Genomic DNA, 23,374 nt, shown 5'->3' with positions numbered 1-23,374 from the left:
CCAAATATGTGTCACGATTTTACGCGATCCGGGGGAAATCGCCCCAACGCCCCCGACTGACCACCACCCAACAATAATGGAGTCATGTTGATTGAGGGTGTGAATAATGGAACAAAAAATTACCTACTATTCAATGATCACGCGAGTTTCGGTTTGGGGGAATCCGGTGTTAGAGACGTCCCATTTCTCGAATGTTTTGAATTTTTTTAAACAGAGAAAAAAGTACCACCTGCTACGTTGAGCAACGATAAAGCTCCACCGGGATCTAGTGAACTGTGGGTTGTACTCAACCCACAATCTCACTCTCGATGACCGGTGGTGGCCCTCCGTGTGATTTTTTTTCCTACAACTTCCGAACAAAAAAATGACCAGACGCAGCCGGACTGTTACTATGTCTGTAAGTAGGTATGGTATTGACTAGTATCGCGTGAAGTACTTCATTCAACGCTAAGCGACTCAGAGAACCTCCGGTCACTCATAGTAGGGGTTCAGTTACATTTCGGAGCTTTCGTACGTCGGACGGTAGTCTACTGGTCAAGTTGTTTGGTCCTAGTGTTGTGGTCTTCGCGGTGTCGGTTCCATCCAATCGGTGTCAGTTACTGTTATTTCAAGTGTCCCCAAACCTAAAAAAGTTGAAGAAAAAAAAAACAGTTTCCAGGACTAAAATTTCGGGATACGACGTGATACCAGGACATATTGGGAATTTTGTGATTGGTCACTGGAGTAAGGTATTCCTCCTCCTCTTCCAAAATTAAACCCAAAACAACAAAAACTTGTGGGTGGCAAACGAAAACAAACGTTGACAATTCGTTCGTTCCTTGGTCGGTGTGGTCTACCTCAGCGATTGTTTTCGGCTGTGGTGACCACTTTTATCCTGTGATGTTGTTTTTTTTTTCTTACCTCGGTGTGACCCATATCCTGGACCTGGTTTGGTTTGTTTTGGTTTCGTTCGTCCGTTGTTGTTGGTTCAAAGAAATGGAGAACGGTCAGCCCTGGTTTGTTGGTCTATCTAGCCAGGCTGTCACGTGGACTGGACCTACAGAGCAGCATACATATTGGAGAGTCGTAAATTTCCGTCACTACTGGGCTATTAGGGATATGGCCCTGGACTTGACTCATTTTGGGATCGATTTTTTGTTTTTGCTTCGAGAGTCTAAATTTTGGTTACTCAATGCTAGGTGCTATTAGATTTTGCTCTTCAGAAGTATCAGAACAGTATAGAAGATCCAATCATTTATATTTCATCATATTGATTCAAATAAAAAATATGATCGTAATAAATGCATCAATACTAACACTTACAACATTTGGAGTCGAAAAGGATATCAGTGGGAAATCATCAAACAACATGGCTAAAGCAGCTTTGACTTTGAAAGCCTTTCATGAAATGCTTTACAACAATATTTTTGACGTGGGCCTTCCTAGAAGATTCTTTCAAATGATCTTGAAAATGTTCCTTTCTGAGTGTTGATTATTACTTCATTGTACTAAACATTGAATATAACTATCCTAAGTTAGATTTTTCCAGGTGATCTTAAATTAATTTTTATTTTTTATTTTTAAATATTGAGTCTTCTTCTGAATTCGACATCTGAAAAAAACCAATTCGACCGTTTAGCGTTCCCTTGAACTAAGTTAGATTGTTTTTACAAGTTGTTTGAATCTGAATGAGAATATTGAGAGATGCCTTAACACGTGGATATTGGAGGCTATGAGTTGTTCTTCAGCCTACTATGATTAACCAAATTCTGACACAATTTTAGAAAATTAAAGTGGAAATTCCACCAGAAGATAATTACAAAAACAAACAACGGTGAATTGTGCTATCAGACCTATTTAAAATAAAGTGTCTCATCCATTTTGAGAAGCAGAGAAGCCCACCGATAACAAAAATCCCGGATGATAACACCGATCGATCAGCGAACCCGTTGGCAGGTGGCAGCATCGGCAGCCGTCGTATTTCTGGACGAAGACCCGTCCCGGTCCACTTCGAGGACGACCGGCACAACTGCCACTGCCGGAAGTAGACCGAGCCGGCCCAGTCGAGGACGCGTTTCGTGGGACAGCTCCCGGCAGGTATCCCGGTACTCGATCGATACCACCATTTCGTCGCACAGCTGACCGGAACCACTGGAACCCACCAAACCGGCCAAAATGGGGAAGGCCAAGAAGCTGCTGATCGGGGCGTCGGCGCTGCTCATCATCATGGTCGGGTGTGGAGTGGCCTTCGGGAGGTGAGTTCAGATTAGGTTAAAAATTGGTATTCAGAATTCAGAATTCAGAATTCTGAATTCTGAATTCTGAATTCAGAATTGACGAATAATGTCAACTGAATACTTTAATCAAGATACCTTTTTTTTTTGTCTTCATGGCAAATTATCTTATGGTAGATTGCAAATCATTTTCCATACTAATCTACAAGTCGCTCTAAATCAGTGGTTTTCAAACTTTTTTCCTTCACTGCCCCCTTTTGCTAAATTTTCGAGCACAACGCCCCCCTGAGAGAATTTATCAAAAATTATTAGGAAATTGCTAATTGGCATCGTTGCAAAATCATTAGCTCTTGAAATTTTATTGTAGTGTAATTTAAAACGTTCAATGAAGCACATTTAAAATTGCTATAATTGACTTGAGAAGATCGAAAGGCCTACGCATAACCATCAATTGTAGCAAGACAAAACTCAAAATTCATTTTAAATCAAATTACTTACATTTTTCAGGACTTGAAACTTGAAAATTAAAAAAAAATCTTATATCAAACCGCCTATCTACATTTTGATAAATAGAATTCTTTACTTATAAAATTTGCCTTTTATTATTCAAAAAATATTTACTGTTAATTCCATGAAAAAGCATAAAAAGTCAAATACATATTTTTATTACTTGATAAAATAAATTTTAAACTTTTATTTTGATTATTTTGACAATTAAAGACTTAAATTTTCACGGGTTATTTCACGGGTCTAAAAATTTTGCTATTGTTCTACCAACTAAATTCCGACAATTTAGTTAAAATCGAACAACTTCTAATGTTTTATCATGAAAATTTGCCAAATTTTATTTTATTATCGGTTGAACTAAAGATCAAGGAATCAGAATTAAAGAAAACAGTTCCATTTGTTTGTTAGCACTCTTCTGTTACATTCCAAAAATCAATAACTAAATCTGTGACGACTTCAACACCGATTCTATTCGAAAGATTTTTTTTTCATTTTTTAGGACATTACTTTTTCAACATATTCAGGAATGGCCATCCAAAATTATTGCTTTTTTGTACAATAAAAAATAAACTTACAATACAACATCTGTCACAATTGAAAAAAATATCTGTCTATGATTGTGACTTACAGAAATCATTTGATTGTTGGGCGTTGGACGTTCTCGTTGTCATTTCAATTTCAAGTTGATTCGTAATTTGTGAAAATGTGAATCTAAAAATGACCCCTTATCGCCCCCCCCCCCCCCTGAGCCCTTCCAACGCACCCCAAATTTGTATGTTGAGCTCACCGCCCCCCTAAAAGCTCTCAACGCACCGAACGGGGCGGTAGGGACCACTTTGAAAACCTCTGGTTTGTTTGAAAAACCACTGACCTAAACGGAAACCTTTTAGACTACAGAGTTTAAGAAATTCAAAAAAAAGTTGCCTAACAACACACCATACAGTGTACAGCTATTTTGAGATCATTTCAAGATAACTATAGCAAAAATCAAAGACAATTTTGCTGCTTTGAAGGCACTTTGGAATTATAATTGACCTTTGGCACTTTGGAATTGATCTTTTCAACTATTCGGCCAAACTAATATTCTGTTGCTTTCTTAATAAGAACACAAAAGGGATCGTTTAAATTTCCTCCTTTTTCTTCCATCTTAAGTCCCGTCATTTTTTTGAGTCGATTATTTTTAACCAGATAATGTTTTATAAGATCTTTTCAAGTAGTCTCAAGGAGTCTCTCGGATTTTCAAAATATCATCAATAACTGAAAGGACATCAGATAACTTGTCGCTTCTAGGGTGAGAATGGGTTCCTGTAAAATCTGGAAAAAACAGGTCAAAACAGATTCCAAGTAATTTGTATTTCTTATTTGATATCGAATTAGATGAAAGTCGAATTTGAGCAAGATATCTCCCAAATAGTGATTATTTAAAGAAAACGAAGATCTTTAATCTTAAGCATACATTACTTTCTACGGGTCGGGCGATTTAAAAAAAAAATATATATAAAAAACGGGCAAATCTGAACAAAATGTAGGCCAAAAACATACAAGAGGAAATGGAAAGAAAATAACTTGAAATTTAAAAATTTCATTGAATTACACTGCCGGTGGGAGCATAGTTGTCACATGTTACATTTTAATATGTGAGGTATTTTGGTGTCTGCCACCTCGTTGTGATGAATATTTTAATTATATTTAATAAAAACATGTTTTTTGGAGTGTCGGGTGTCGATACGACGTCCGCCGGTTGGAGAATCCAGAGGTGAAAAGGGCATACGTTGAACAGCTAGAATCCCGAGCCTCGGAACTGCCGACAGACGGAACAGTCGAAGAACAGTGGTGTGGAATCAAGAATGCCTTTATCACGACGAGCCATGGTACTCTCGGTAAAGTTTGTGGAAGACGAAGTGAATGGATGTCGGATGAAACCTGGAGGATGATCGATGATCGGAGAAAGGCGAAAGTCGGAATTGAGCAGGCATGTACCGGGTCAGCCAAAGCAGCCGCCCGCTTACGATATGCGGAGCTGGAAAAGGCAGTTAAACGAGCTTGTAGACGAGACAAGAGAGCCTGGACAAACTCCCTAGCCGAAGAGGGAGAAAGAGCCGCCGCCATTGGAGATATCCGATTATTATATGATATTTCTCGCCGCCTTAGTGGTGCAAGGACTAATGCAAGAATGCCGCTGAAAAACCGAGCAGGTCAGCTGCTGACAGATCGAACAGATCAGCTCAAGCGTTGGACTGAGCATTTTGATCAACTTTTCCGAGTTACAAATAGCAATGGCCAACAGAACCCGCAGCTCGAGGCGCCCACAGTAAGTCGCATTAATGGCGTCAACTCGGAAGCGCCCACGCTGGCTGAAATAGAAGCGGCAATCAAGGACATGAAATCCAACAAAGCGCCTGGAATCGATTGCATTCCTGCTGAAATGCTCAAAGCCGACCCTGCCTTGTCAGCACAAATGTTGCACCGTCTTTTCGCTGACATTTGGGATACTGCAACATTCCCGGCCGACTGGATGCAGGGTATCCTCGTAAAGGTCCCAAAGAAAGGAGACCTAACAGAGTGCGGTAACTGGCGTGGCATAACTTTGATCTGTACAACCCTTAAAGTACTCTGCAAAGTGATCCTGAACAGGATCCAGGAGAAAATCGACGCTACACTCCGACGGCAACAAGCTGGATTCCGATCCGGACGATCATGTGTGGACCACATCACAACGCTACGAATAATACTGGAACAAATCAACGAATTCCAGGACTCTCTTCTGCTGGTGTTCGTTGATTTCGAAAAAGCATTTGACCGACTGAACCACGAAAACATCTGGGCTGCTCTTAGACGACGAGGGGTCCCAGAGAAACTAGTCCATCTCATCGAAGCACAGTAGGAGGCATTTTCGTGCAAGGTCTTACACGACGGTGTCTTGTCCGAACCAATCCCGGTAACTGCTGGAGTGAGACAAGGATGTATTTTGTCACCGCTGCTTTTTCTCATCGTAATGGATGAGATCTTGACTGGATCGATTGACTGTAGACCAAACCGAGGATTGCCGTGGAATCCTTCAACCATGGAGCAACTGAACGACCTTGACCTGGCAGACGATATTGTTTTGCTCGCCCAAACACAACAAGACATGCAGAGCAAACTCGACGACCTCACCGAAAGCTCCAAGGCAGCAGGTCTCAAAATCAATGTCGGAAAGACCAAGTCGATGGAAATCAATACAGAAAATCGTTCCAATTTCGTGGTAGCTGGACAACAGGTTGAGACAGTGGAGTGCTTCCAGTATCTTGGTAGCCAGATTACGCCTGATGGTGGTACCAAGAAGGACATCGAAACCCGGATCAGAAAAGCCCGATTTGCGTTTGCGAGTCTCCGAAACATCTGGCGGTCACGCCAGATCTCTCTACGAACTAAGATCCGAATCTTCAACTCAAACGTCAAATCCGTATTGCTGTACGGGTGTGAGACTTGGTGCACATATGCGGTGACGACGCGAAAACTGCAAGTTTTTGTGAATCGGTGCCTGCGGAACATCATCCGCGCTTGGTGGCCTGGCAACTGGATCTCAAACGTTGAACTTCATCGCCGGTGTCATCAAAAGGCGCTAGAAATCGAGATTCGGGAACGTAAGTGGAGATGGATTGGGCACACGCTGCGAAGAGATGAAAACGAGATTTGCAGAGAGGCGCTTGACTGGAATCCAGATGGGCATCGAAGAAGAGGCAGGCCCAAAAGCTCGTGGCGGCGAAGTCTAGCCGCTGAAATCCGCACAGTTGACGAGAACCTTGGCTGGCAGCAAGTGAAGACGCTGGCTCCGGATCGCCAGCAGTGGAGATCTTTTATCTCAGCCCTATGCGCCGGTCAATCGGCGCTGGACCCTTAGGTAGGTAGGTTTTGGAGTGAACTTGATGTTTCTATCAAATAACGGCAAACAAACATTTTGAAATAAGTCTTCTAAACACCAAAAAGTAGAAAATTTCAGAATGTAACATGTGACAATTATGCTTCCAACGGCAGTACAGCTGCATGTTAAAATCGTATCTAAAGATAAAAAAATGTATGGTAGGTAATTTTGAAATTTTTATATCGTTTTTGAACGCAAAATCTTAAAATTTTCAGAGAAAATTCGATTTTTTTTATTTCGTTTAGTAAATAATCTGAATAAATCCGGGCAAAATTCGGGATGTTTAAAATAATATCTGATTTTTTCGAGATTTAACTTATCTCGAATTCTTTATTGGATTTATGGGCGAGCCTGAATGTATCAAGAAAATCTAGAATAAACGAAAATAAAAGAATAAAGCTATCTACAGTGAAAGCTACACGGATACACCTAGGATGTTTTACTAACTCCTTAAGTTTTTGAAGATTATGTTACTTTTTCAACATTTCTTTTGAATATTTTATAAATTATTCAAAATCATTAGAAACATTTGGAAGAAGTAGGCGAGGCTTTTTACGCAACGCACGCGTTTTTTCATTCGTCCGCTAAATTTCTGAATTTTATCAATAAATAAAAGTAAAACCGGTGAAAAAATGTTATTACCGAATAACCGGGATCCAGTGATAATGTGGCCACCAGTTTTCAGACAAAATCAGAAGTTTCGTGTTCTAAAAAAGAGGATGAAATTTGAGGAAAAATGGAAAAAATTGGTTGTTGGAAAAAACACGTGCAGGGGGCAGAAGTTTGAGACTTTCGTTAATTTAAATCTCGTCGTAAACTTCCAACTCGTGAACCAGTAAAGAATCTGTCTATTTATGTGTAATTTGTGTTGAAGGATGCTGTTAAAGAGAGAGAGTTGGAAAGGGATCATTGCGAAATGGGGGAATTGAGGATGATGAGAATATAACTATTTGCCAGCCATTGGGAAATTGATAAATTTTGATTGGCATAGGTGCGCGATGTTTTAAAAAAACTAGCACTAGGCAATCTAAGGTGGTGTAGAAGTGAGAGGGGAAGGAAAATGGTTTTCGGTGAGTAGGGAGTGAAACGTAACAGGTTCGTTTTTACTGGAGACGGAACAAGTGGAAATGGAAATAGAAAAAGGAAGAAAATATTGTCTAGAAAAGTTTAAAAGTGCGGTAACTGAGAGGGAGTGAAAAAGAAAAGTGTTCCTTTGCTGTCTCGGCTGTGCTGATTGCTGGCCGAAAACCCTGGCTGTTGGTTTCGCTCGGATTGCTTCGATTGAATTTCCTGAGATTTCGTGAGCTAAGTATATTTTTTCTGTTTCTAATTCAATTCAATTCATGTTTGAAGTATGACCCTTACCATGGAGGGGCCAGGGCAGTGGTTTTTTTTCTCATTCTGTACCATAGAGACAGATTGGTGTCTTAGCTAAACACATTGAGGCACATTTTTCTTCTGTGGCACGTTCTAAAATGCTTCGTTTTGTTGCATCTTTGTCCCGCGATATGGCGCTGCATATGAATGCTCGCTTTTTCACTATTTCGAAGTAATAACGACTTTTATGCCTAAATTTTCACAGAATCTTCTGAAAGAGTGAGGAAGGGGCAATTATAGTTCAAAGAGTTGTACTATTTGTACTTTGCAGATAGCGAAGTTCAATGCAGGATCAACTAGTGGAATTTCTGCACGTTGTAAGGAAAATTAACACGTTGTAAGGAAAATTTTTAACAAGATCAAACTATGAATAATCAACGTCAACATCTTAACCTTGCACTCATAAAAATAAAGTGCTTATATAAAAATTTATCCTCTGAATATACTTATACTATAGAAATTTTCTCAACAGAATTCCCCTAAATATTATATTGGTAGTTTGAACCGCATTTGACGTTGTATAATGTGCTATTTGTTTTTATCATTAAATTATTGTGAAAGAAGTTTTTTCTGGGAGAAGGGGGTTGGGAACACTAATCATGATTTTTTTGTTCTTCTAATGTTTCTTTTCAAGAGCGAGCAAAGGCGCTATATCCTAGGTCAATGACCAGAAATGACAGTGCATCGAAATCCTAAACTCCGAATTTTTACTATTATATGCTATTCACGATAATATTTTAATTGTAGTTTAAAAATAATTATAGTTAAACGAAAAAAATAAGGAAATTGAAAGAAAATATTACCTTTACAACGGAGTTTTCGATTTCTGTGCAGAAAAACATCATTTCCATCCATAGAAGGACGAATCCAAACGGGCCATCATCAAGGAGCACATAAAATTTAGCATATGTGCTTCCAACGTTATAATCTTAGTTGTTGCCATGGAAACGTATGGTACTGTTGTCCACGTTTCTTCCTCCCTGTGTTCCAGTTGTCTCTGCGTTCAATACTGCACAGTGGGCCCGGCCATGTTAAGATGAGTAGTAAATGTACTTTTACTACTCACCGGGATGCTGACAAGATCTGGCTGTGTATGTATCATAAGCATAAGCATAAGCATAAGCATAAGCATATTCAAAATCATTAGAAACATTTGACATTTATGTTGTTGCATATATTTTAAAAATAAATATTTGGCCTACTCGACCAAATACTTAGTTCAACTACTCGCTGAGCCGAATATTTGGCCAAACGGTTTTTTGGCGGAATTTGGCGCCAAATATTCGACAGGCCGAATATTCGGTACATCTCTGTAGTGATTATAGATAACTGATAAAGAATTATGGAATTTATGATGCATTGAACAAGCCTAATAGCTGTCAGTGATGAATCAGACGGATCCAATTTTATCTGACAAGTTTGTGAAAGTAGTTAAGCGTGTAGTTGAGAAAAAACGGTCATTCATTTAGAGAATTTTCCGAGAAAGGTTGAGCGTCGGAAGAGTTGTGAAAAAACTAAACGGAAAATCGATTCCAGACACGACAATCTCTACATTAATACTTTTGAATTTCAGACAATTAGGAAAATTTCGAATCGAAATTGAATACCTAGAATTTATTCTAAAGGAACATCCATAAATGACTTAGATTTTGGTGGGGAGGGGGGGCCCAGACAACCAGAAGTCGTATTTTCTTTTACAGATTACATCGTATAGAATGTTATTTATATTTATTTTCGTATATCTGCACCTACAATGTGCGGTTCATGCATATTCTTTATCGTATTTAAAAGCATTGCATGATTTAATTACGACAAGAAGAGAGACTCATATTTATGTACATATGAACTCGACCTTTGTGTACGACAATTCGCAAAAAATCCGTGAAACAACCGATATGCGGTGATCAGCCGTGACTGAGAGATTTTGTCGTGCTATGCATAAAATAATTCGAAATAAAAAACGTATATAACTGCATTGATTCGTAATAATGTGCATGCAATCGTATACCTTTGCATATTAATTCGCATGTCTGATTTTCGTAAAACGTATTTGCTGGCAATCGTAAAAGAATACAAAAAGTTCAATAAAATCGTTTATGATAATGGGACATCGATGATTGGAATCGTATTAAAGGAGGCTTCAAAATGTTGGTCTATTTTTAGATCATCGATGACGTGTTCTACGATTTAAAAGATTTAAGTTATAGAAATATACGATTTGCTTTTGGTTTAATGCCTTTGAAGCAAATCCCCTTGAATTTATATATTCCAGATAGCGTCGAGGAACCAACATGAGCTGCAGATCGTATGGTCAGGGGATCAAGTCCAGGTACTAACAATAACTTCATGAACGTTAAAAAACTTGAATTTGACAGCAAAAAACGCATTTCTTTGAAATAATCTTATTTTTATTATTTTTTGGGATAAATAAACCAATTGGTTTAAAGTACAAAAAAAATAATAATCTTATTTTTATTTGCACTTTTATTGCACTCAAGTCGCAAAAGACGACCAAATAAGTCGTCAAACTGTTCATATTGTTACGAAAAATGTCGTATATTACAACCTCAATCATCTATTTGATGATGTAAATTGTCATAGTATATTCCAAAAAGAATCAGAGTAGTCGTAAATGATGCGCATGACAAGTCGTGCAAATCGTAATTTAATACAATCCAAATCAAGAATATGTTTGCTAATGTACCTATATGGCCTCCAAAATGATACGTATATACTGGTTTTGCTACATTATATACGAAATGTTTACACGTATATTTGCACGTATATTTGCGTTGCAAATTCGAAATACCCACCAAATGGTTGTCTGGGGGTTTGACTTTGTGTGACGATGTGTGACGAGAGGGGGGGTAGGGGTTCAAGTAAAGCTACGTAGCTTTAATTAAATATCGAAAAAAAAAATCAAAATTGTTTTGAGTAATTTAAAAGAGGACACGAAGCGCTGGTCATCACTCCGGAGGACGATAGAGACTGGGTGGAGGCAGCTGACATCGCAGATGCAATTATTCCAGTCGAACAGACGATGGAGGAAAGCTGCCCAACGAATTCATTGGAATCCAGAATGGAGATAATTTGTACCGACACAACTGATTGAATACTTACTAGCTATCATGTTTGTTGAAAGATAGCTTGATTTTTTTTGACTGATTGATATGCTTTTTTAAAATTCCTTTTATAACTTCTTTCCCTTTTTTTGTTAATTTTTGTATTATTCTTGCAAAATGCTGAAAATAAAAGTAAAAATTAAAAAAAGGGGGGGGGGGGTTATTAAAGCTACTTTATTATCTAGGGGGGGGTCTATGACTTTGTGACGAAATGCTACGAGGGGGGAGGGGGGGTATAAAAACTCAACAAAAAAAGCTACGTCATTTTTGGATGTTCCCTAAGATAATTTTAAAATTCTCTCATTGGTTTTCTTAAGTTGTCTAATGATTCACTCATTTTAAGCGGATTTGTGCCAACGTAAGAACTTAACTGCACAATTAACACACGACGTATTACAGGACACGACACTTGACGTTCTTACAAACGGAAAAAGGATTCAAAATTACCTTTTTTGTCGACCGGTTTCGGGCTCGATGTTGCCCATCTACAGGACGATGTCCGACTGATCACACGAAGAAATTACTAGCAGGATCATACTACGAGTGTCGTAGTATTCGTCGAAAGAAGGTTCCTTTATGAGATTTTCCTTTTGGTGAAGGTGAAAAGCGGCGACATAATTGGTGGGTCATCTTCGTTCATTAGCGGTTTTTCGGAAGTACTAATAAACATCGACTCCCAAGCGTTCAAATGTGAGGCTTTTCTTACGCATTTCCTATAGAAATGGACCACTCCATAAACTGGGAAAAAGTGATCTATAGGAAATGCGTAAGAAAAGCCTCACATTTGAACGCTTGGGAGTCGATGTTTATTAGTACTTCCGAAAAACCGCTAATGAACGAAGATGACCCACCAATTATGTCGCCGCTTTTCACCTTCACCAAAAGGAAAATCTCATAAAGGAACCTTCTTTCGACGAATACTACGACACTCGTAGTATGATCCTGCTAGTAATTTCTTCGTGTGATCAGTCGGACATCGTCCTGTAGATGGGCAACATCGAGCCCGAAACCGGTCGACAAAAAAGGTAATTTTGAATCCTTTTTCCGTTTGTAAGAACGTCAAGTGTCGTGTCCTGTAATACGTCGTGTGTTAATTGTGCGTGTCTAATGATTGTCTCAAAATTGATAGAATTGTGTAAAAAAATTGTTCTAAATTATCTCAAATTTTTCGGATGGCTATTTAAGATCGTTCTACGTTAACCATCGCTTTACGTAAAAAGTTACAAAGCTTCGATATACAAAACCTGAATGAATTAAAGTTTCGTGCGTTATTGAACGTAAGTTGTTTTGAAACAACACTAACTAGATTAAAAATACCTCGAAAAAATCAGAATATGTTTTAATTTCAAATTTACAGATCAGAAACTATGCTAGGGATTAAAAAAATCATCTCTGGGAATTTTTATGACTAGTTTATAATTCATTACTGCGGAATATTAAACATAGGCAAAAATTTCCACTAATAACATATTATTTTCTTGAATAAGCTAGTTCTTCGAAAACCGGTACTTTTCGACAGATTGGGAGAATTTTTACCAACGTTTTAATCTATTACAAACATCTTTTTATAGTAAACGAACAATTGGTAGAAATTTGCAGAACGGTATTGAAATAATGAGTTTTGAAATCTGAATTTTGAATTCTGAATTCAGTTCTGAAAACGTTTCTCAGACGCTTTCAAATAGATATAAAAAAGTAGTTAATTTAACTCACTGCTAAGTGGATTAATTAATTTTTCAAAACTCTAATTTAATTGCCCTTTTTATGTTGATCATTTGCCTCGAAGTCACTATAGGTCTAGAACGCATAGTTCCGTCAGAAAACAGTTTTGATCGCCTTTTTCATATTGTACCCCTGTGTGCGACGGGACTTGAAAACGCAACTTCAGAACCAGTACAACGGCGCGTTAGCCAATTAAATCACGATAAACGTGACGAAACAGGCTTTAGCAAGACGAAACAAGTTGAGAAAGGAAGTTCTACATGATTTAGGATTAATTTTTGCAAAATCATAGCATCTGATAATTCTAAATTTCTGGTAACTCTAATTTATTTGCAAATGATAGAAAAACTAATGGATCATTTCATCAGAACATTGCATTGCTTTAAAATCAATAACTTTCTTGTTAAAATAATATTTCTGAAAATTGGACGGAATATCTGTCAGTGTTGCTAGATTCTTTTTTCATGCAAAAATGAACGCTCTGTTTGAAGCTCTATTTTCTCGCTACTCCTACCGCTTGGCCGTCTTGGGCAAAGTTGTAGCCAGAGAATTTTCCAGTAATGAAATTTCATTTGCATTGCGTGAGAACAAATATTGAAGAAAACCATTCTAACATTTTCCGAACTAATTTTCGGGTTTTTCCAGTTGTGGGAAAAAAATGAACTTTTCTTCGCTTCAAAAATGTTTTACAAGGGATTTAAAACTATTATCATATTGCATAGTGCATTTAACATAAAACATCCTTTGTTTTAATGGATTTTCATCAGATACACAAAAAATATTGAATTGATTTGATATTTTTTTTTAGCTTTTATGGGTCACATTAACATTTCTGTGGTCCTTACCCTTTGAAAAGAAGAACCTGGATAAGTGAAACACTTCTGAAACAGTTCGGTCCCTAGGACTCTTAAAAGTTGTACGTCTCGGTGGTCGAGTGGTTAGCGTGGTACGACGGTAATCGCTGGTCCACCGATGGCATGGGTTCGATTCCCATTTCGGTACTGGGTGTTAAATGTTAATCTTAAGTTGTCCGCGTCATTTATTCATTCTGTAAAGCCTAAATCGGCTAAGACGGTGTATGTCTTTTAAGTTGTCATATTTGTTCAAACAGGCTCAATTTTGTTAAAAAAAAGTGTAGAGATGTTTCTAGTTGTCTCTGTTTTTTCCAAAATATTCTAAAATTGCTTACTTATTTTTAACTATGTTTTGAAGATATTTCACAGTTATTCTTTGAATTGTCTTAAACTTTTATCGGTTAGGTTATTATCAAACACAAATGCTCATTAAATTTTCAAAAAACACCCAGAAAATAGTTTAATCTATGTCTTGAAGGTGTTGCGGTCAGTAGTTGTTTCAATGTCAAGACTCACTAAACTTTGAAATTCACGAAATTGTTTAAAATTAAATTTTTTTCTCAAAGTCACAGAATTTCCCCATTTTTTATTTTCTAATTGTCTTCAAATGTTCTATTTAATAATTGTGATAATTAAACATTATCCATTTTTTGTTGCTAAAATTGTCTCTAAATAGTTTCAACATTGTATTTTTTTCCAATTTCTCGAATTATGACGGTGCTTAGAATAGCTGGGAAATGGCACTCTAAATAAAAACACCAAAATAAATTTTTGAGATTTTTCCATTTTTTGCAACTCTGTTGCATTACCAGAATGACACAAGCTTCGGTTTTTAATTAATCGTGCCAGTCTTATCTTTAAACCTTCCTTTGGACATTCTCCATCAATTAAAGGCGTATCTACTATAGGATATCCATTCATTTCCTAGTCGTTTTCTGCGCCATAAATAGATTTCCCAAGAGCCAATCCAGACTGGAGCTGTCTTCTAGTTGCGATTGCGGCACTTTCCGTAAACAAACAGTCCCAATTGATTTTATAGAACTGGCACATTTCCTATTTATCAGCGACTTGAAAAAAAACCTAATGTTTAACCAAGCATAAAGAAGAATTTAAGTATTCAAATTTTAATATATTTATCAAATCATAAAGGTATTGAAATTAAAATGAAATCAAGTTTCCGTCCGGATCAGATGATATTTTCTCACAACAACCGGCACCTGGAGAGTAAAATCAGGAAATAGAAATTTACGAAGACGTCCGTCGTCATTGATTTAATTCACTTTTCTATAGCGCCCCTGGCGCTGAAAGTAATTAAACATTCCCTTCCCCACCCAGGGGAAAAGTTAGAAGTCGGTCCAACATCAATCTTCGAGCTGTAGAAGTGTCTTGAAGTTTAATTTGTGAGCCAGCCAGCCAGCCAGTGTCATTAAGGCGATTTCCGCAAGGAAGAAATCGACAGATGCTACTACGGAATTAATTTAAGACACGGAATACAATCCGACAACAATCGGGGAAAACAAATCTTCACCTCTTAACCCTTGAAAGTCTAACGGTTTTAAGTCTCACAAATTTAATTTTCAAAATTGTAAAAGTAAGTCAACTAAAAGGCGCTTCAAGGGTTCGAAGAATCAATTTAGATTATCAGTTGAAATAATCAGAAGGTTTCATTGTTTTCCTTGAAAATGTCAAAACGGAGTTCCCGGTGTCCATTTCGCGAACAATAATGTTTATGGCCCTCTATAAAAGTTAGTCAGCCCATAGATAGAGACAATTTTAAAAACGGGGTGTCGTCGTCATTAAGCCATAAGCCTATGGCTGGGGCTTGGAGTCAACTGGGAGGCCATTTCGGGTTCGGGAAATTTCCTATGGATACCAATTTATTTTTTATTGAACAAGACCCCCGTGCTAGACGACAGTTGTAAAATTTAATGGTCCAATTCAACAGCATTCATTTTACGGGGGCTGACGTTGAGCAACAGGCTGAAGAATTGTGGAATTACTCGTTTATGGACACGTTTGCACCTGGCTACCTGGCGGAAATGAGAAACAAATTTAGAGGAACTGAATTGTTAACTAACATAAATGGCTACAAAATGTTAGAAATAACGATGTGTCGATTCTTACGCCATTCTGAAAATTAACAAACATTTTTGAGATATTTTTTTGTTATTTTCAAACTGGAATTAAACTTAAAAGTTGTGAAAAAACTAGAAAAAATATTGAGAATAGTTTTTAGAAAAATTTAAGGAAGTTTCGGAACAAATGCTTTGAACCAGTTTTAAATCATTTTGTTACTTTGTCGAAATTTAAGTCAAACGGATTCACAGTTTTTAGAAATAAAGTACTAGGAATAACTTCGAAACAAACGTGAAAAGATTTCGTAGCAATTTTGACTTTGGGACGAATAAAAAACAGTTTTCATTTTTTTAAAATGAATTTCGATAATTTTGGAAAAAACATTTTAAAAGCAAAATAAAAACTTCAACACAATTCAGAAAATTTCAAGGACGAAAATGATTTCTTTAATAATTTGTAGAAAGTTTTTACTAAATTTTGGTACGAATCTCAAAGGACTTTAAAAAAATACAGTTAAAACAAACTTTAATATAAGTTTCAACCTTTTTTGTCAGATTTGTGACAATTTTGAAATAGTTTTAAAACATCTTTGAGATGTTTCATGCAGTTTTAGGTAAACGCATGTTATGTTTCTATAAAAAGTTCCTTTGTTAACAACAATTTTGGAAAAGTTTTCAAACAATTTTTCGACAACAATGTTTAGACAATTCAGAGATTTGGGACTCATTTTTTGTACAATAATTTTTACCAATAATTCTAAAAGTTTGAGACTATTTCATGAAATTTTCGAGAAAGTTTTGAGATGAGTTACTTTGTAGTAATTTGTTAATAATATGAAGAGATTATTTTTTTTTGAAACCATTTAAGGACTATTGAGAGACAATTATAATTTTAAGGCAATTTTGAGACCGTTTTGAGATAAAAAATGCAGAGTCAATTTTGATGATGTTCTCAGAAAGTTTTGAGACAATTTTGAGGCATTGTTCATACGATTACAGATAAGCTGGAGATAGTTTTGAGTTAGTAGAGAGACCATTTCAAAGAAAAATTGAGAAAATTTCAAGGCAATTTTTGTGACAATTTTATTACACTACATAGTTATTCTGAGACAATTTTGTTTTCAAGTTTTGAGACAATTTCGAGACCGTTAAGATCGAATTTCAAGATAAAACTGAGATTAACTTTGGGATGACGTTGAGTTTTTTATTATCATTTTAAGACAGTTTTGAGATTTCGCCAACATTTTGATTAAATTTTGGGACAAATCTGAAACAATTTTTATGAATTTTCAAGGCAATTTTTTAAATTGACTTTTGAAAATTTCAAGACATTTTCAAGACATTTTTGATACTGCTTAAAAATTTTAAGTGTTGCAGTTTTGAGTTAATTTTCAATTCTTTAAGAGCCAATTATGGGGATTTTTTTTCGAACCACTTCGAGACAATTTTCAGTAATTTTGAACAATTTATGTTTTAAGACAATTTTCAGACGGCATCAGGAATGATTTTGAAATAATTTTGAGACTATTAAGAGACGATATCGAGCGATTTTTTTAAAACAATGGGATGACAATTTTTAAACAATTCTTAAATCAATCAATTATCTAATTTGAAGTTCTTCTGTAGATAATTTTGAGACAATAAAGTAACAATTTAAAAAACTTTTGTCAATTTTGTGACATTTTAAAAACATTTTTGATACTTTTTTACAGTTTTGAGTGTTGCAGTTTTGAGCTTATTTTCAAATCTTTAAGAGCCAATTATGGGGAATTTTTGGAACCACTTCGAGACAATTTTCAGTAATTTTGAACATTTTTCCGATAACATGTTTTGAGACAATTTTCAGACGGTATCAAGAATGATTTTGAGATAATTTTGAGACCATAATGAGACGATATCGAGCGATTTTTTAGACAATGTGATGGTATTCTTAAACAATTTTTTGTCAATTTTTGGAAAATTTGGGATCTTCTGGAGATAGTTTTGAGACAATAAAGTAACAATTTAGACAACTTTTATCAATTATGTGACATTTTCAAAATATTTTTGATACTTTTTTACAGTTTTGAGTGTTGCAGTTTTGAGCTAATTTTCAAATCTTTAAGAGCCAATTATGGGGAATTTTTGAACCATTTTGAGACAATTTTCAGTAATTTTTAACAATTTTCCGATTACATGTTTTGAGACAATTTTCAGATAGAATCGAGAATAACTTTGAGATAATTTTGAAACTATTTTGAGACGATATCGAGCAATTTTTTAGACAATGTGATGGTATTCTCAGAAAATTTTTAGACAATTTCTAGATAATTTGGGATCTTCTGGAGATAATTTTGAGACAATAAAGTAACAAGTTAGACAGCTTTTGTCAATTTTTTGACATTTTCAAAACATTTTTAATACTTTTTACAGTTTTGAGTTAATTTTCAAATCTTTCAGAGCCAATATTGAGAAATTTTTTGAACCACTTCAAGACAATTTTCAGTAATTTTGAACAATTTTTCGATTATATGTTTTGAGACAATTTTCAGACAATATCGAGAATGATTTTGAGATAATTTTGAGACTATTATAGGACGATATCGATAGTTTTTTTTTAGACAATGGGATAGTATTCACAGACAATTTCTAGACAATTTTTGGGTGATTTTTGATCTTCTGGAGATAATTTTGAGACAATAAAGTAACAATTTAGACAACTTTGAGAATTTTGAGATAATTTTGATACTAATATGAGATGATATCGAACGATTTTTTTATTCAACGTGATGGTATTCTCAAACAATTTTTAGACAAATTTAGGATAATTTGGAATCTTCTGGAAATAACTTTGAGACAATATCACAACAATTTAGACAGAAACAATTTAGACCACTTTTGTCAATTTTGTGACATTTTCAAAATATTTTTGATACTTTTTTACAGTTTTGAGTGATGCAGTTTTGAAATAATTTTCAAATCTTTAATGGCCAATTATGAGGAATTTTTTGAACCACTTCGAGACAATCTTCAGTAATTTTGAACAATTTTCCGATTATATGTTTGAGACAATTTTCAGACAGAATCAAGAATAATTTTGAGATAACTTAGAGACTATTATGAGACGATATCGAACGATTTTTTTTAGACAATGTGATGGTATTCTCAGACAATTTTTAGACAATTTTTAAATAATTTGGAGATCTTCTGGAGATTATTTTGAGACAATTAGGTTACAATTTTGTGAAATTTGAGCTAATTTCAAAGCAATTTTGGGACTGTTTTGTAGCATATTGGTTGTTATATTGTAACAGTTTTTTGAAATTATTGAGACAATTTTGAGATAGTTTTTAGTCATAAGATTTTCCAATCTCTTGATTAATTTGAGAGACGATTTTTTGGAAACTCAGAGACCATTTCTTTACATTTGCACTATTATGAGAATACTTTGATACAACTTTAAGACAAAATTGAGGTAATTTTGAACCTATTTAAAGACATTTTCAAATTCATTTTAGATAATCTTAAATATTAAAAAAAAATAAAAAATTGAGATCATTTGAAGTTAATTTTAAGACATTTTTGAAAAATTTTCAAAATAATTTCTATTTCATTGATTATATTTATCTAGACATTTATCAGTCAGTTACAGGAATAATTTTTGATGGATTTTTCAGACAACGTAATGGTATTCTCAGACAACTTCTAGACAGTTTTAAGATTATTTTGAAACAACTTTTAAGCAATGTATTGAAAAGATCTGTAGATCATCTGGAGATAATCTTCAGACAAGAAGGAAACAATTTGAGCGTATTTCAAAGCAATTTTGAGACTATTTTGAGACCAATTGGTTGTTATATTGAAACAATTTCTTGAAAGTTTTGAGACAATTTTGGAATCGTCTGTTTTTTCTGTGAAGAGATTTGAAGATTTGAAGAGATCAAATTTCATTTCAAGACATTGTTACAGTTTTGAGAATATTTTGAGACACATTCCAGACAATGTTTAGCCTATTTTAAATTTTATATTAGATAATTTTGAATATTTGAAACAATTTAAAGATGTATTTAAAAAAAAACATTTATTTTGAGATAATTCGAAGCCTATTTTTGGATATTATTGAGAAATTTTCAAAACAATTCCAATACAATTTTCAGACACTTTCGATACATTTTTGAGACAAACTTCGTTTCTAGGAAAAAAATGAGATAATTTTGAAGAATATCATAGACATTTGAAACAATTTTGAGATGTATTTGAAAAAAAAGAAAAGAACTACAACAATTATGCGATAGTTTTCAGACAATTTTTGAAAAATAGTTAAAATTATTTCGATATAATTTTCATACATTGTCTGAAAATTATCTCATGAATACAGTCGTCCACATGATAAACACATTATCTGAAAGTTTTCTGAATTTTTTGCCAAGATTGTCCCAAAACTTTCAGTAGATTTAGTAGACATTTAGTTTTAGACAATAATTTAGTAGAAAATAAACAAAGTTTTCTTAGAATTTTCTTAAAATTTTCTTAAAATTTTCTTAAAATTTTCTTAAAATTTTCTTAAAATTTTCTTAAAATTTTCGAACAATTGTCTTAAAATGACCCGAAAATTGTCTCGAAACTATTCGATACACTTTTAAAGACAATGTTCAGACAGTATCAGCATAATCTTGAAACTATTATGAGATGATATTAAGGGATTTTTTGGACAATGTGATGGTATTCTCAGACAATTTCCAGGCAATATAAAAAAAAAAATAAACAGTTATGAGGAAATATTAGAAAAAAATGGAAATAATACTTGAAGATAGTTTTGATAAATTTGAGCTAATTTGATGACATTTTCTGGACTGTTTTGTGACAAAGTTTATTATTGTATTGAAACAATTTTTCGAATATTTTCAGACAATTTTGGGATGATTTTAAGTTTTTTTTTCTACAATTTAATGATAATTTTTTGAAACTCAAAGACCAATTCAAAGCAATTTTACTATTTTTAGAATATTTTGAGACCACTTTAAGACACACTGGAGACAATTTTGAGCATATTTAAAGAAATTTTATTTCTAGAATTGTTTTTCAACATATTATAAATTTATGAAAATACTAGCTGACCCGGTGTGCGTTGCAACACCTTCCAAAAATAAATGAAATTTCAAGAAATTATTTAAATTTTGTTTTTGTAGGTATTATGCCAAAAAACTTTTATGGAAGCTCCCCTTTCCTCTCTCCATCCGCAACTGCTGGAAGGTGGTAGGGATCCCAGTTTTTCGTAATCAAAAACTCTCTTTTCAAATTTGGTTATATTGGTTGATGAGGTTTAAGCAATACATCAACATTTATATGGAACACCCTCCGTCCCTCCCCTCTCCACACTGCAAGGCAGAAGGGTATTCCATATAAAACATATCTTGTACTTAAATAGCTTCCCATGTTAAATTTGATTTATTTTTTACTTGATTACTTCTATGCCAAAAAAAAAGTTGCACCCCTCCCCATTCCTATGTACTCACTGGAAAAAAGATAGTGTTTCAAATAATCATGGACTATTTCTCATATCCAAATGATTTCCAATGTCATATTTGGATCCATTTGTTTGATAAGTTCTTGATCTATGCAAAACAGTTTTATGTGAGCTCCCTTCTTCTCTAATTTTATCCCCAATTGTAGGAGAAAAGAGTCCCGAATAAGCATATAACCGATTATCGTATCCAAATGCCCCCCCCCCCCCCCATGTTAATTTTTTTCCATTTGCTCGATTATTTCTCGAATTATGCGAAAAATTGTAACGAATCCCCCTTCTCTCCTTCCTATCACCCCACTGGAAGGAGGCAGTAGTAGTATTCATAGAAATATTCCTCGTAACTACTGAAATACCCTACCAGCCGAAATTTGGTTTTATTTGCTGAATAAGTTCTCGAGTGATGTAAAAAATTGTATGAGTGCACCCTCCCACGTTAAAATTTCCCCGAAGGAAGAACAGAGAGTTTTCAAAATATCATAGAGACATTTCTCGTATTCAAGTACCTTCCCATACCAACTTTAGATCCATATGCTTTATAATTTTTCCAATTATGCTCGAAAATGTAAAGGAGCCCCCTCCCCCTTCCTATCTCTTCACAAAAAGGAGAGAACAGTATCAAGTATTCATAGAACCCTTTTTCGTACCCAAATACTCCTCCAAGCCTAATTTGGATCCATTTGCTCGAATAGTTCTCAAGTTATGCAATAAAAATGTAAAGAAGACCCCTCTTCTTGCCTATATCCTCACTGAAAAAAGGAAGGGGTCAAAAATTACCATAGAACATTTTTTGTGTTCCAATACCCTCCCATGCCAAATTTGGTTCCAATATCTTGATTAGTTCTCGAGTTATGTGTAAAATTGTAAGGCAGCCCCCCTCTCCCCTTCCTATCTACCCACTGAAAGGAGGGAGGGGTATCTGATATTCGTAGAACCATTTCTCGTATCCAAAAACCACCCCATGCCAAATTTGATACCATTTGCTTGATTGGTTCTCGAGTTATGCAAACAATTGTGTTTTGTTTGTGAGGCCCCTCCCTCCCTTCATGAGAGAGGGAGGGGTTTCAAACCATAATAGGAACCTTCCCCTGCCTCCAATACCCCCATCTGTTAAGTTTCACGCAAATCGGTTCAGTAGTTTTCGAGTCTATAGGGAACAGACAGACAAACAGAAATCCATTTTTAAATATATAGATTGAAAGATGTATTTGAAAAAAAAAAAAAGCAACAGTTTTGAAATAAGATGAAGACAGTTTTTAAACATTTTTGTGAATTTTGTCATACAATTTCGATGTAATTTTCAGACACTTCCAATACAGGTTTGAGACAATTTTCTAGAAAGATTAAAAAATGCAATTTGGCGATAGTTTTAAGGCAACTTGTAGACATTTTCTGAGAAATTGCCAGAAAAATTTCGATCTAATTTTCAGACACATTTGATACAGTTTAGGGACAATTTTCGAGCCGTTTAAAAATACTTTTAGTTAATTTTTTGAAAATTTTTAGAAGTTTTGTTTATTTTTAATTAATTCTGGGGAACTTTAGGGTCGATCTTGGTAACAAAATGAAAAAAAAAACATTATTTGAGATAATGTGTTTATCTTATGGTCGCCTGTATTCATTAGATAATTTTGAGACGGTTATGAGACAATTAAGAGACACTTTGAACGCAATTTAGACACAATTTAGTTAGAATTCCGAGCAAATTCCAGATAATTAAAGATCGTCAAGTAGGGAAGCAAGTTCGACGAGTTCGGTGTATTATTCACATTGATGGGATTCAAGGCACACGATCGGATCGAATGAAATTGGCGAAAAAGCAGAAGAAAAATCGTTTTAAAATTTCTCCTTCCATGGCGACCGTCAAAAATCTGATTGAACCAAAGCTTCAAATCAATTTTTGATGAAACTTCAAGCTTCCTTGATTTAGTCTCAAATTCACTCAATGATAACGTTGCTTTAAGTTTGATTTCGATAATGCTAGAGATTTCGATTCTCTATTGTGATATTCCGGAGAAATCAGGTCCCTTCAATCGTCATTCATTGATAAAAGTACCTAAACGCTCCAATCAATCAAATGATCACCGAACGCCTTTA

The 23,374-nt window shown here is 35.0% G+C and overlaps 1 protein-coding gene across 4 annotated transcripts in view; it reads left to right on the top strand.

Annotated features, from left to right (window-relative positions):
- The first annotated feature begins 466 nt into the window (after positions 1-466).
- The window catches only part of LOC129739626 (xaa-Pro aminopeptidase ApepP-like), a 34,820-nt gene continuing 11,912 nt past the window's right edge, over positions 467-23,374 (top strand). The window contains exons 1-2 of one of the 4 annotated variants that reach the window (XM_055731108.1): positions 467-591; positions 1,764-2,234. In XM_055731108.1, coding sequence (XP_055587083.1) covers positions 2,155-2,234 — 80 coding nt within the window. In that variant the 5' untranslated portion in view covers positions 467-591; positions 1,764-2,154. The other 3 variants (XM_055731107.1, XM_055731106.1, XM_055731109.1) reach the window with 3 other exon arrangements.

The sequence above is a fragment of the Uranotaenia lowii genome, chromosome 1 (assembly GCF_029784155.1).
Source record: "Uranotaenia lowii strain MFRU-FL chromosome 1, ASM2978415v1, whole genome shotgun sequence".
Classification (NCBI taxonomy): domain Eukaryota; kingdom Metazoa; phylum Arthropoda; class Insecta; order Diptera; family Culicidae; genus Uranotaenia; species Uranotaenia lowii.
This window is presented reverse-complemented; position numbering and strand designations above follow the sequence as displayed.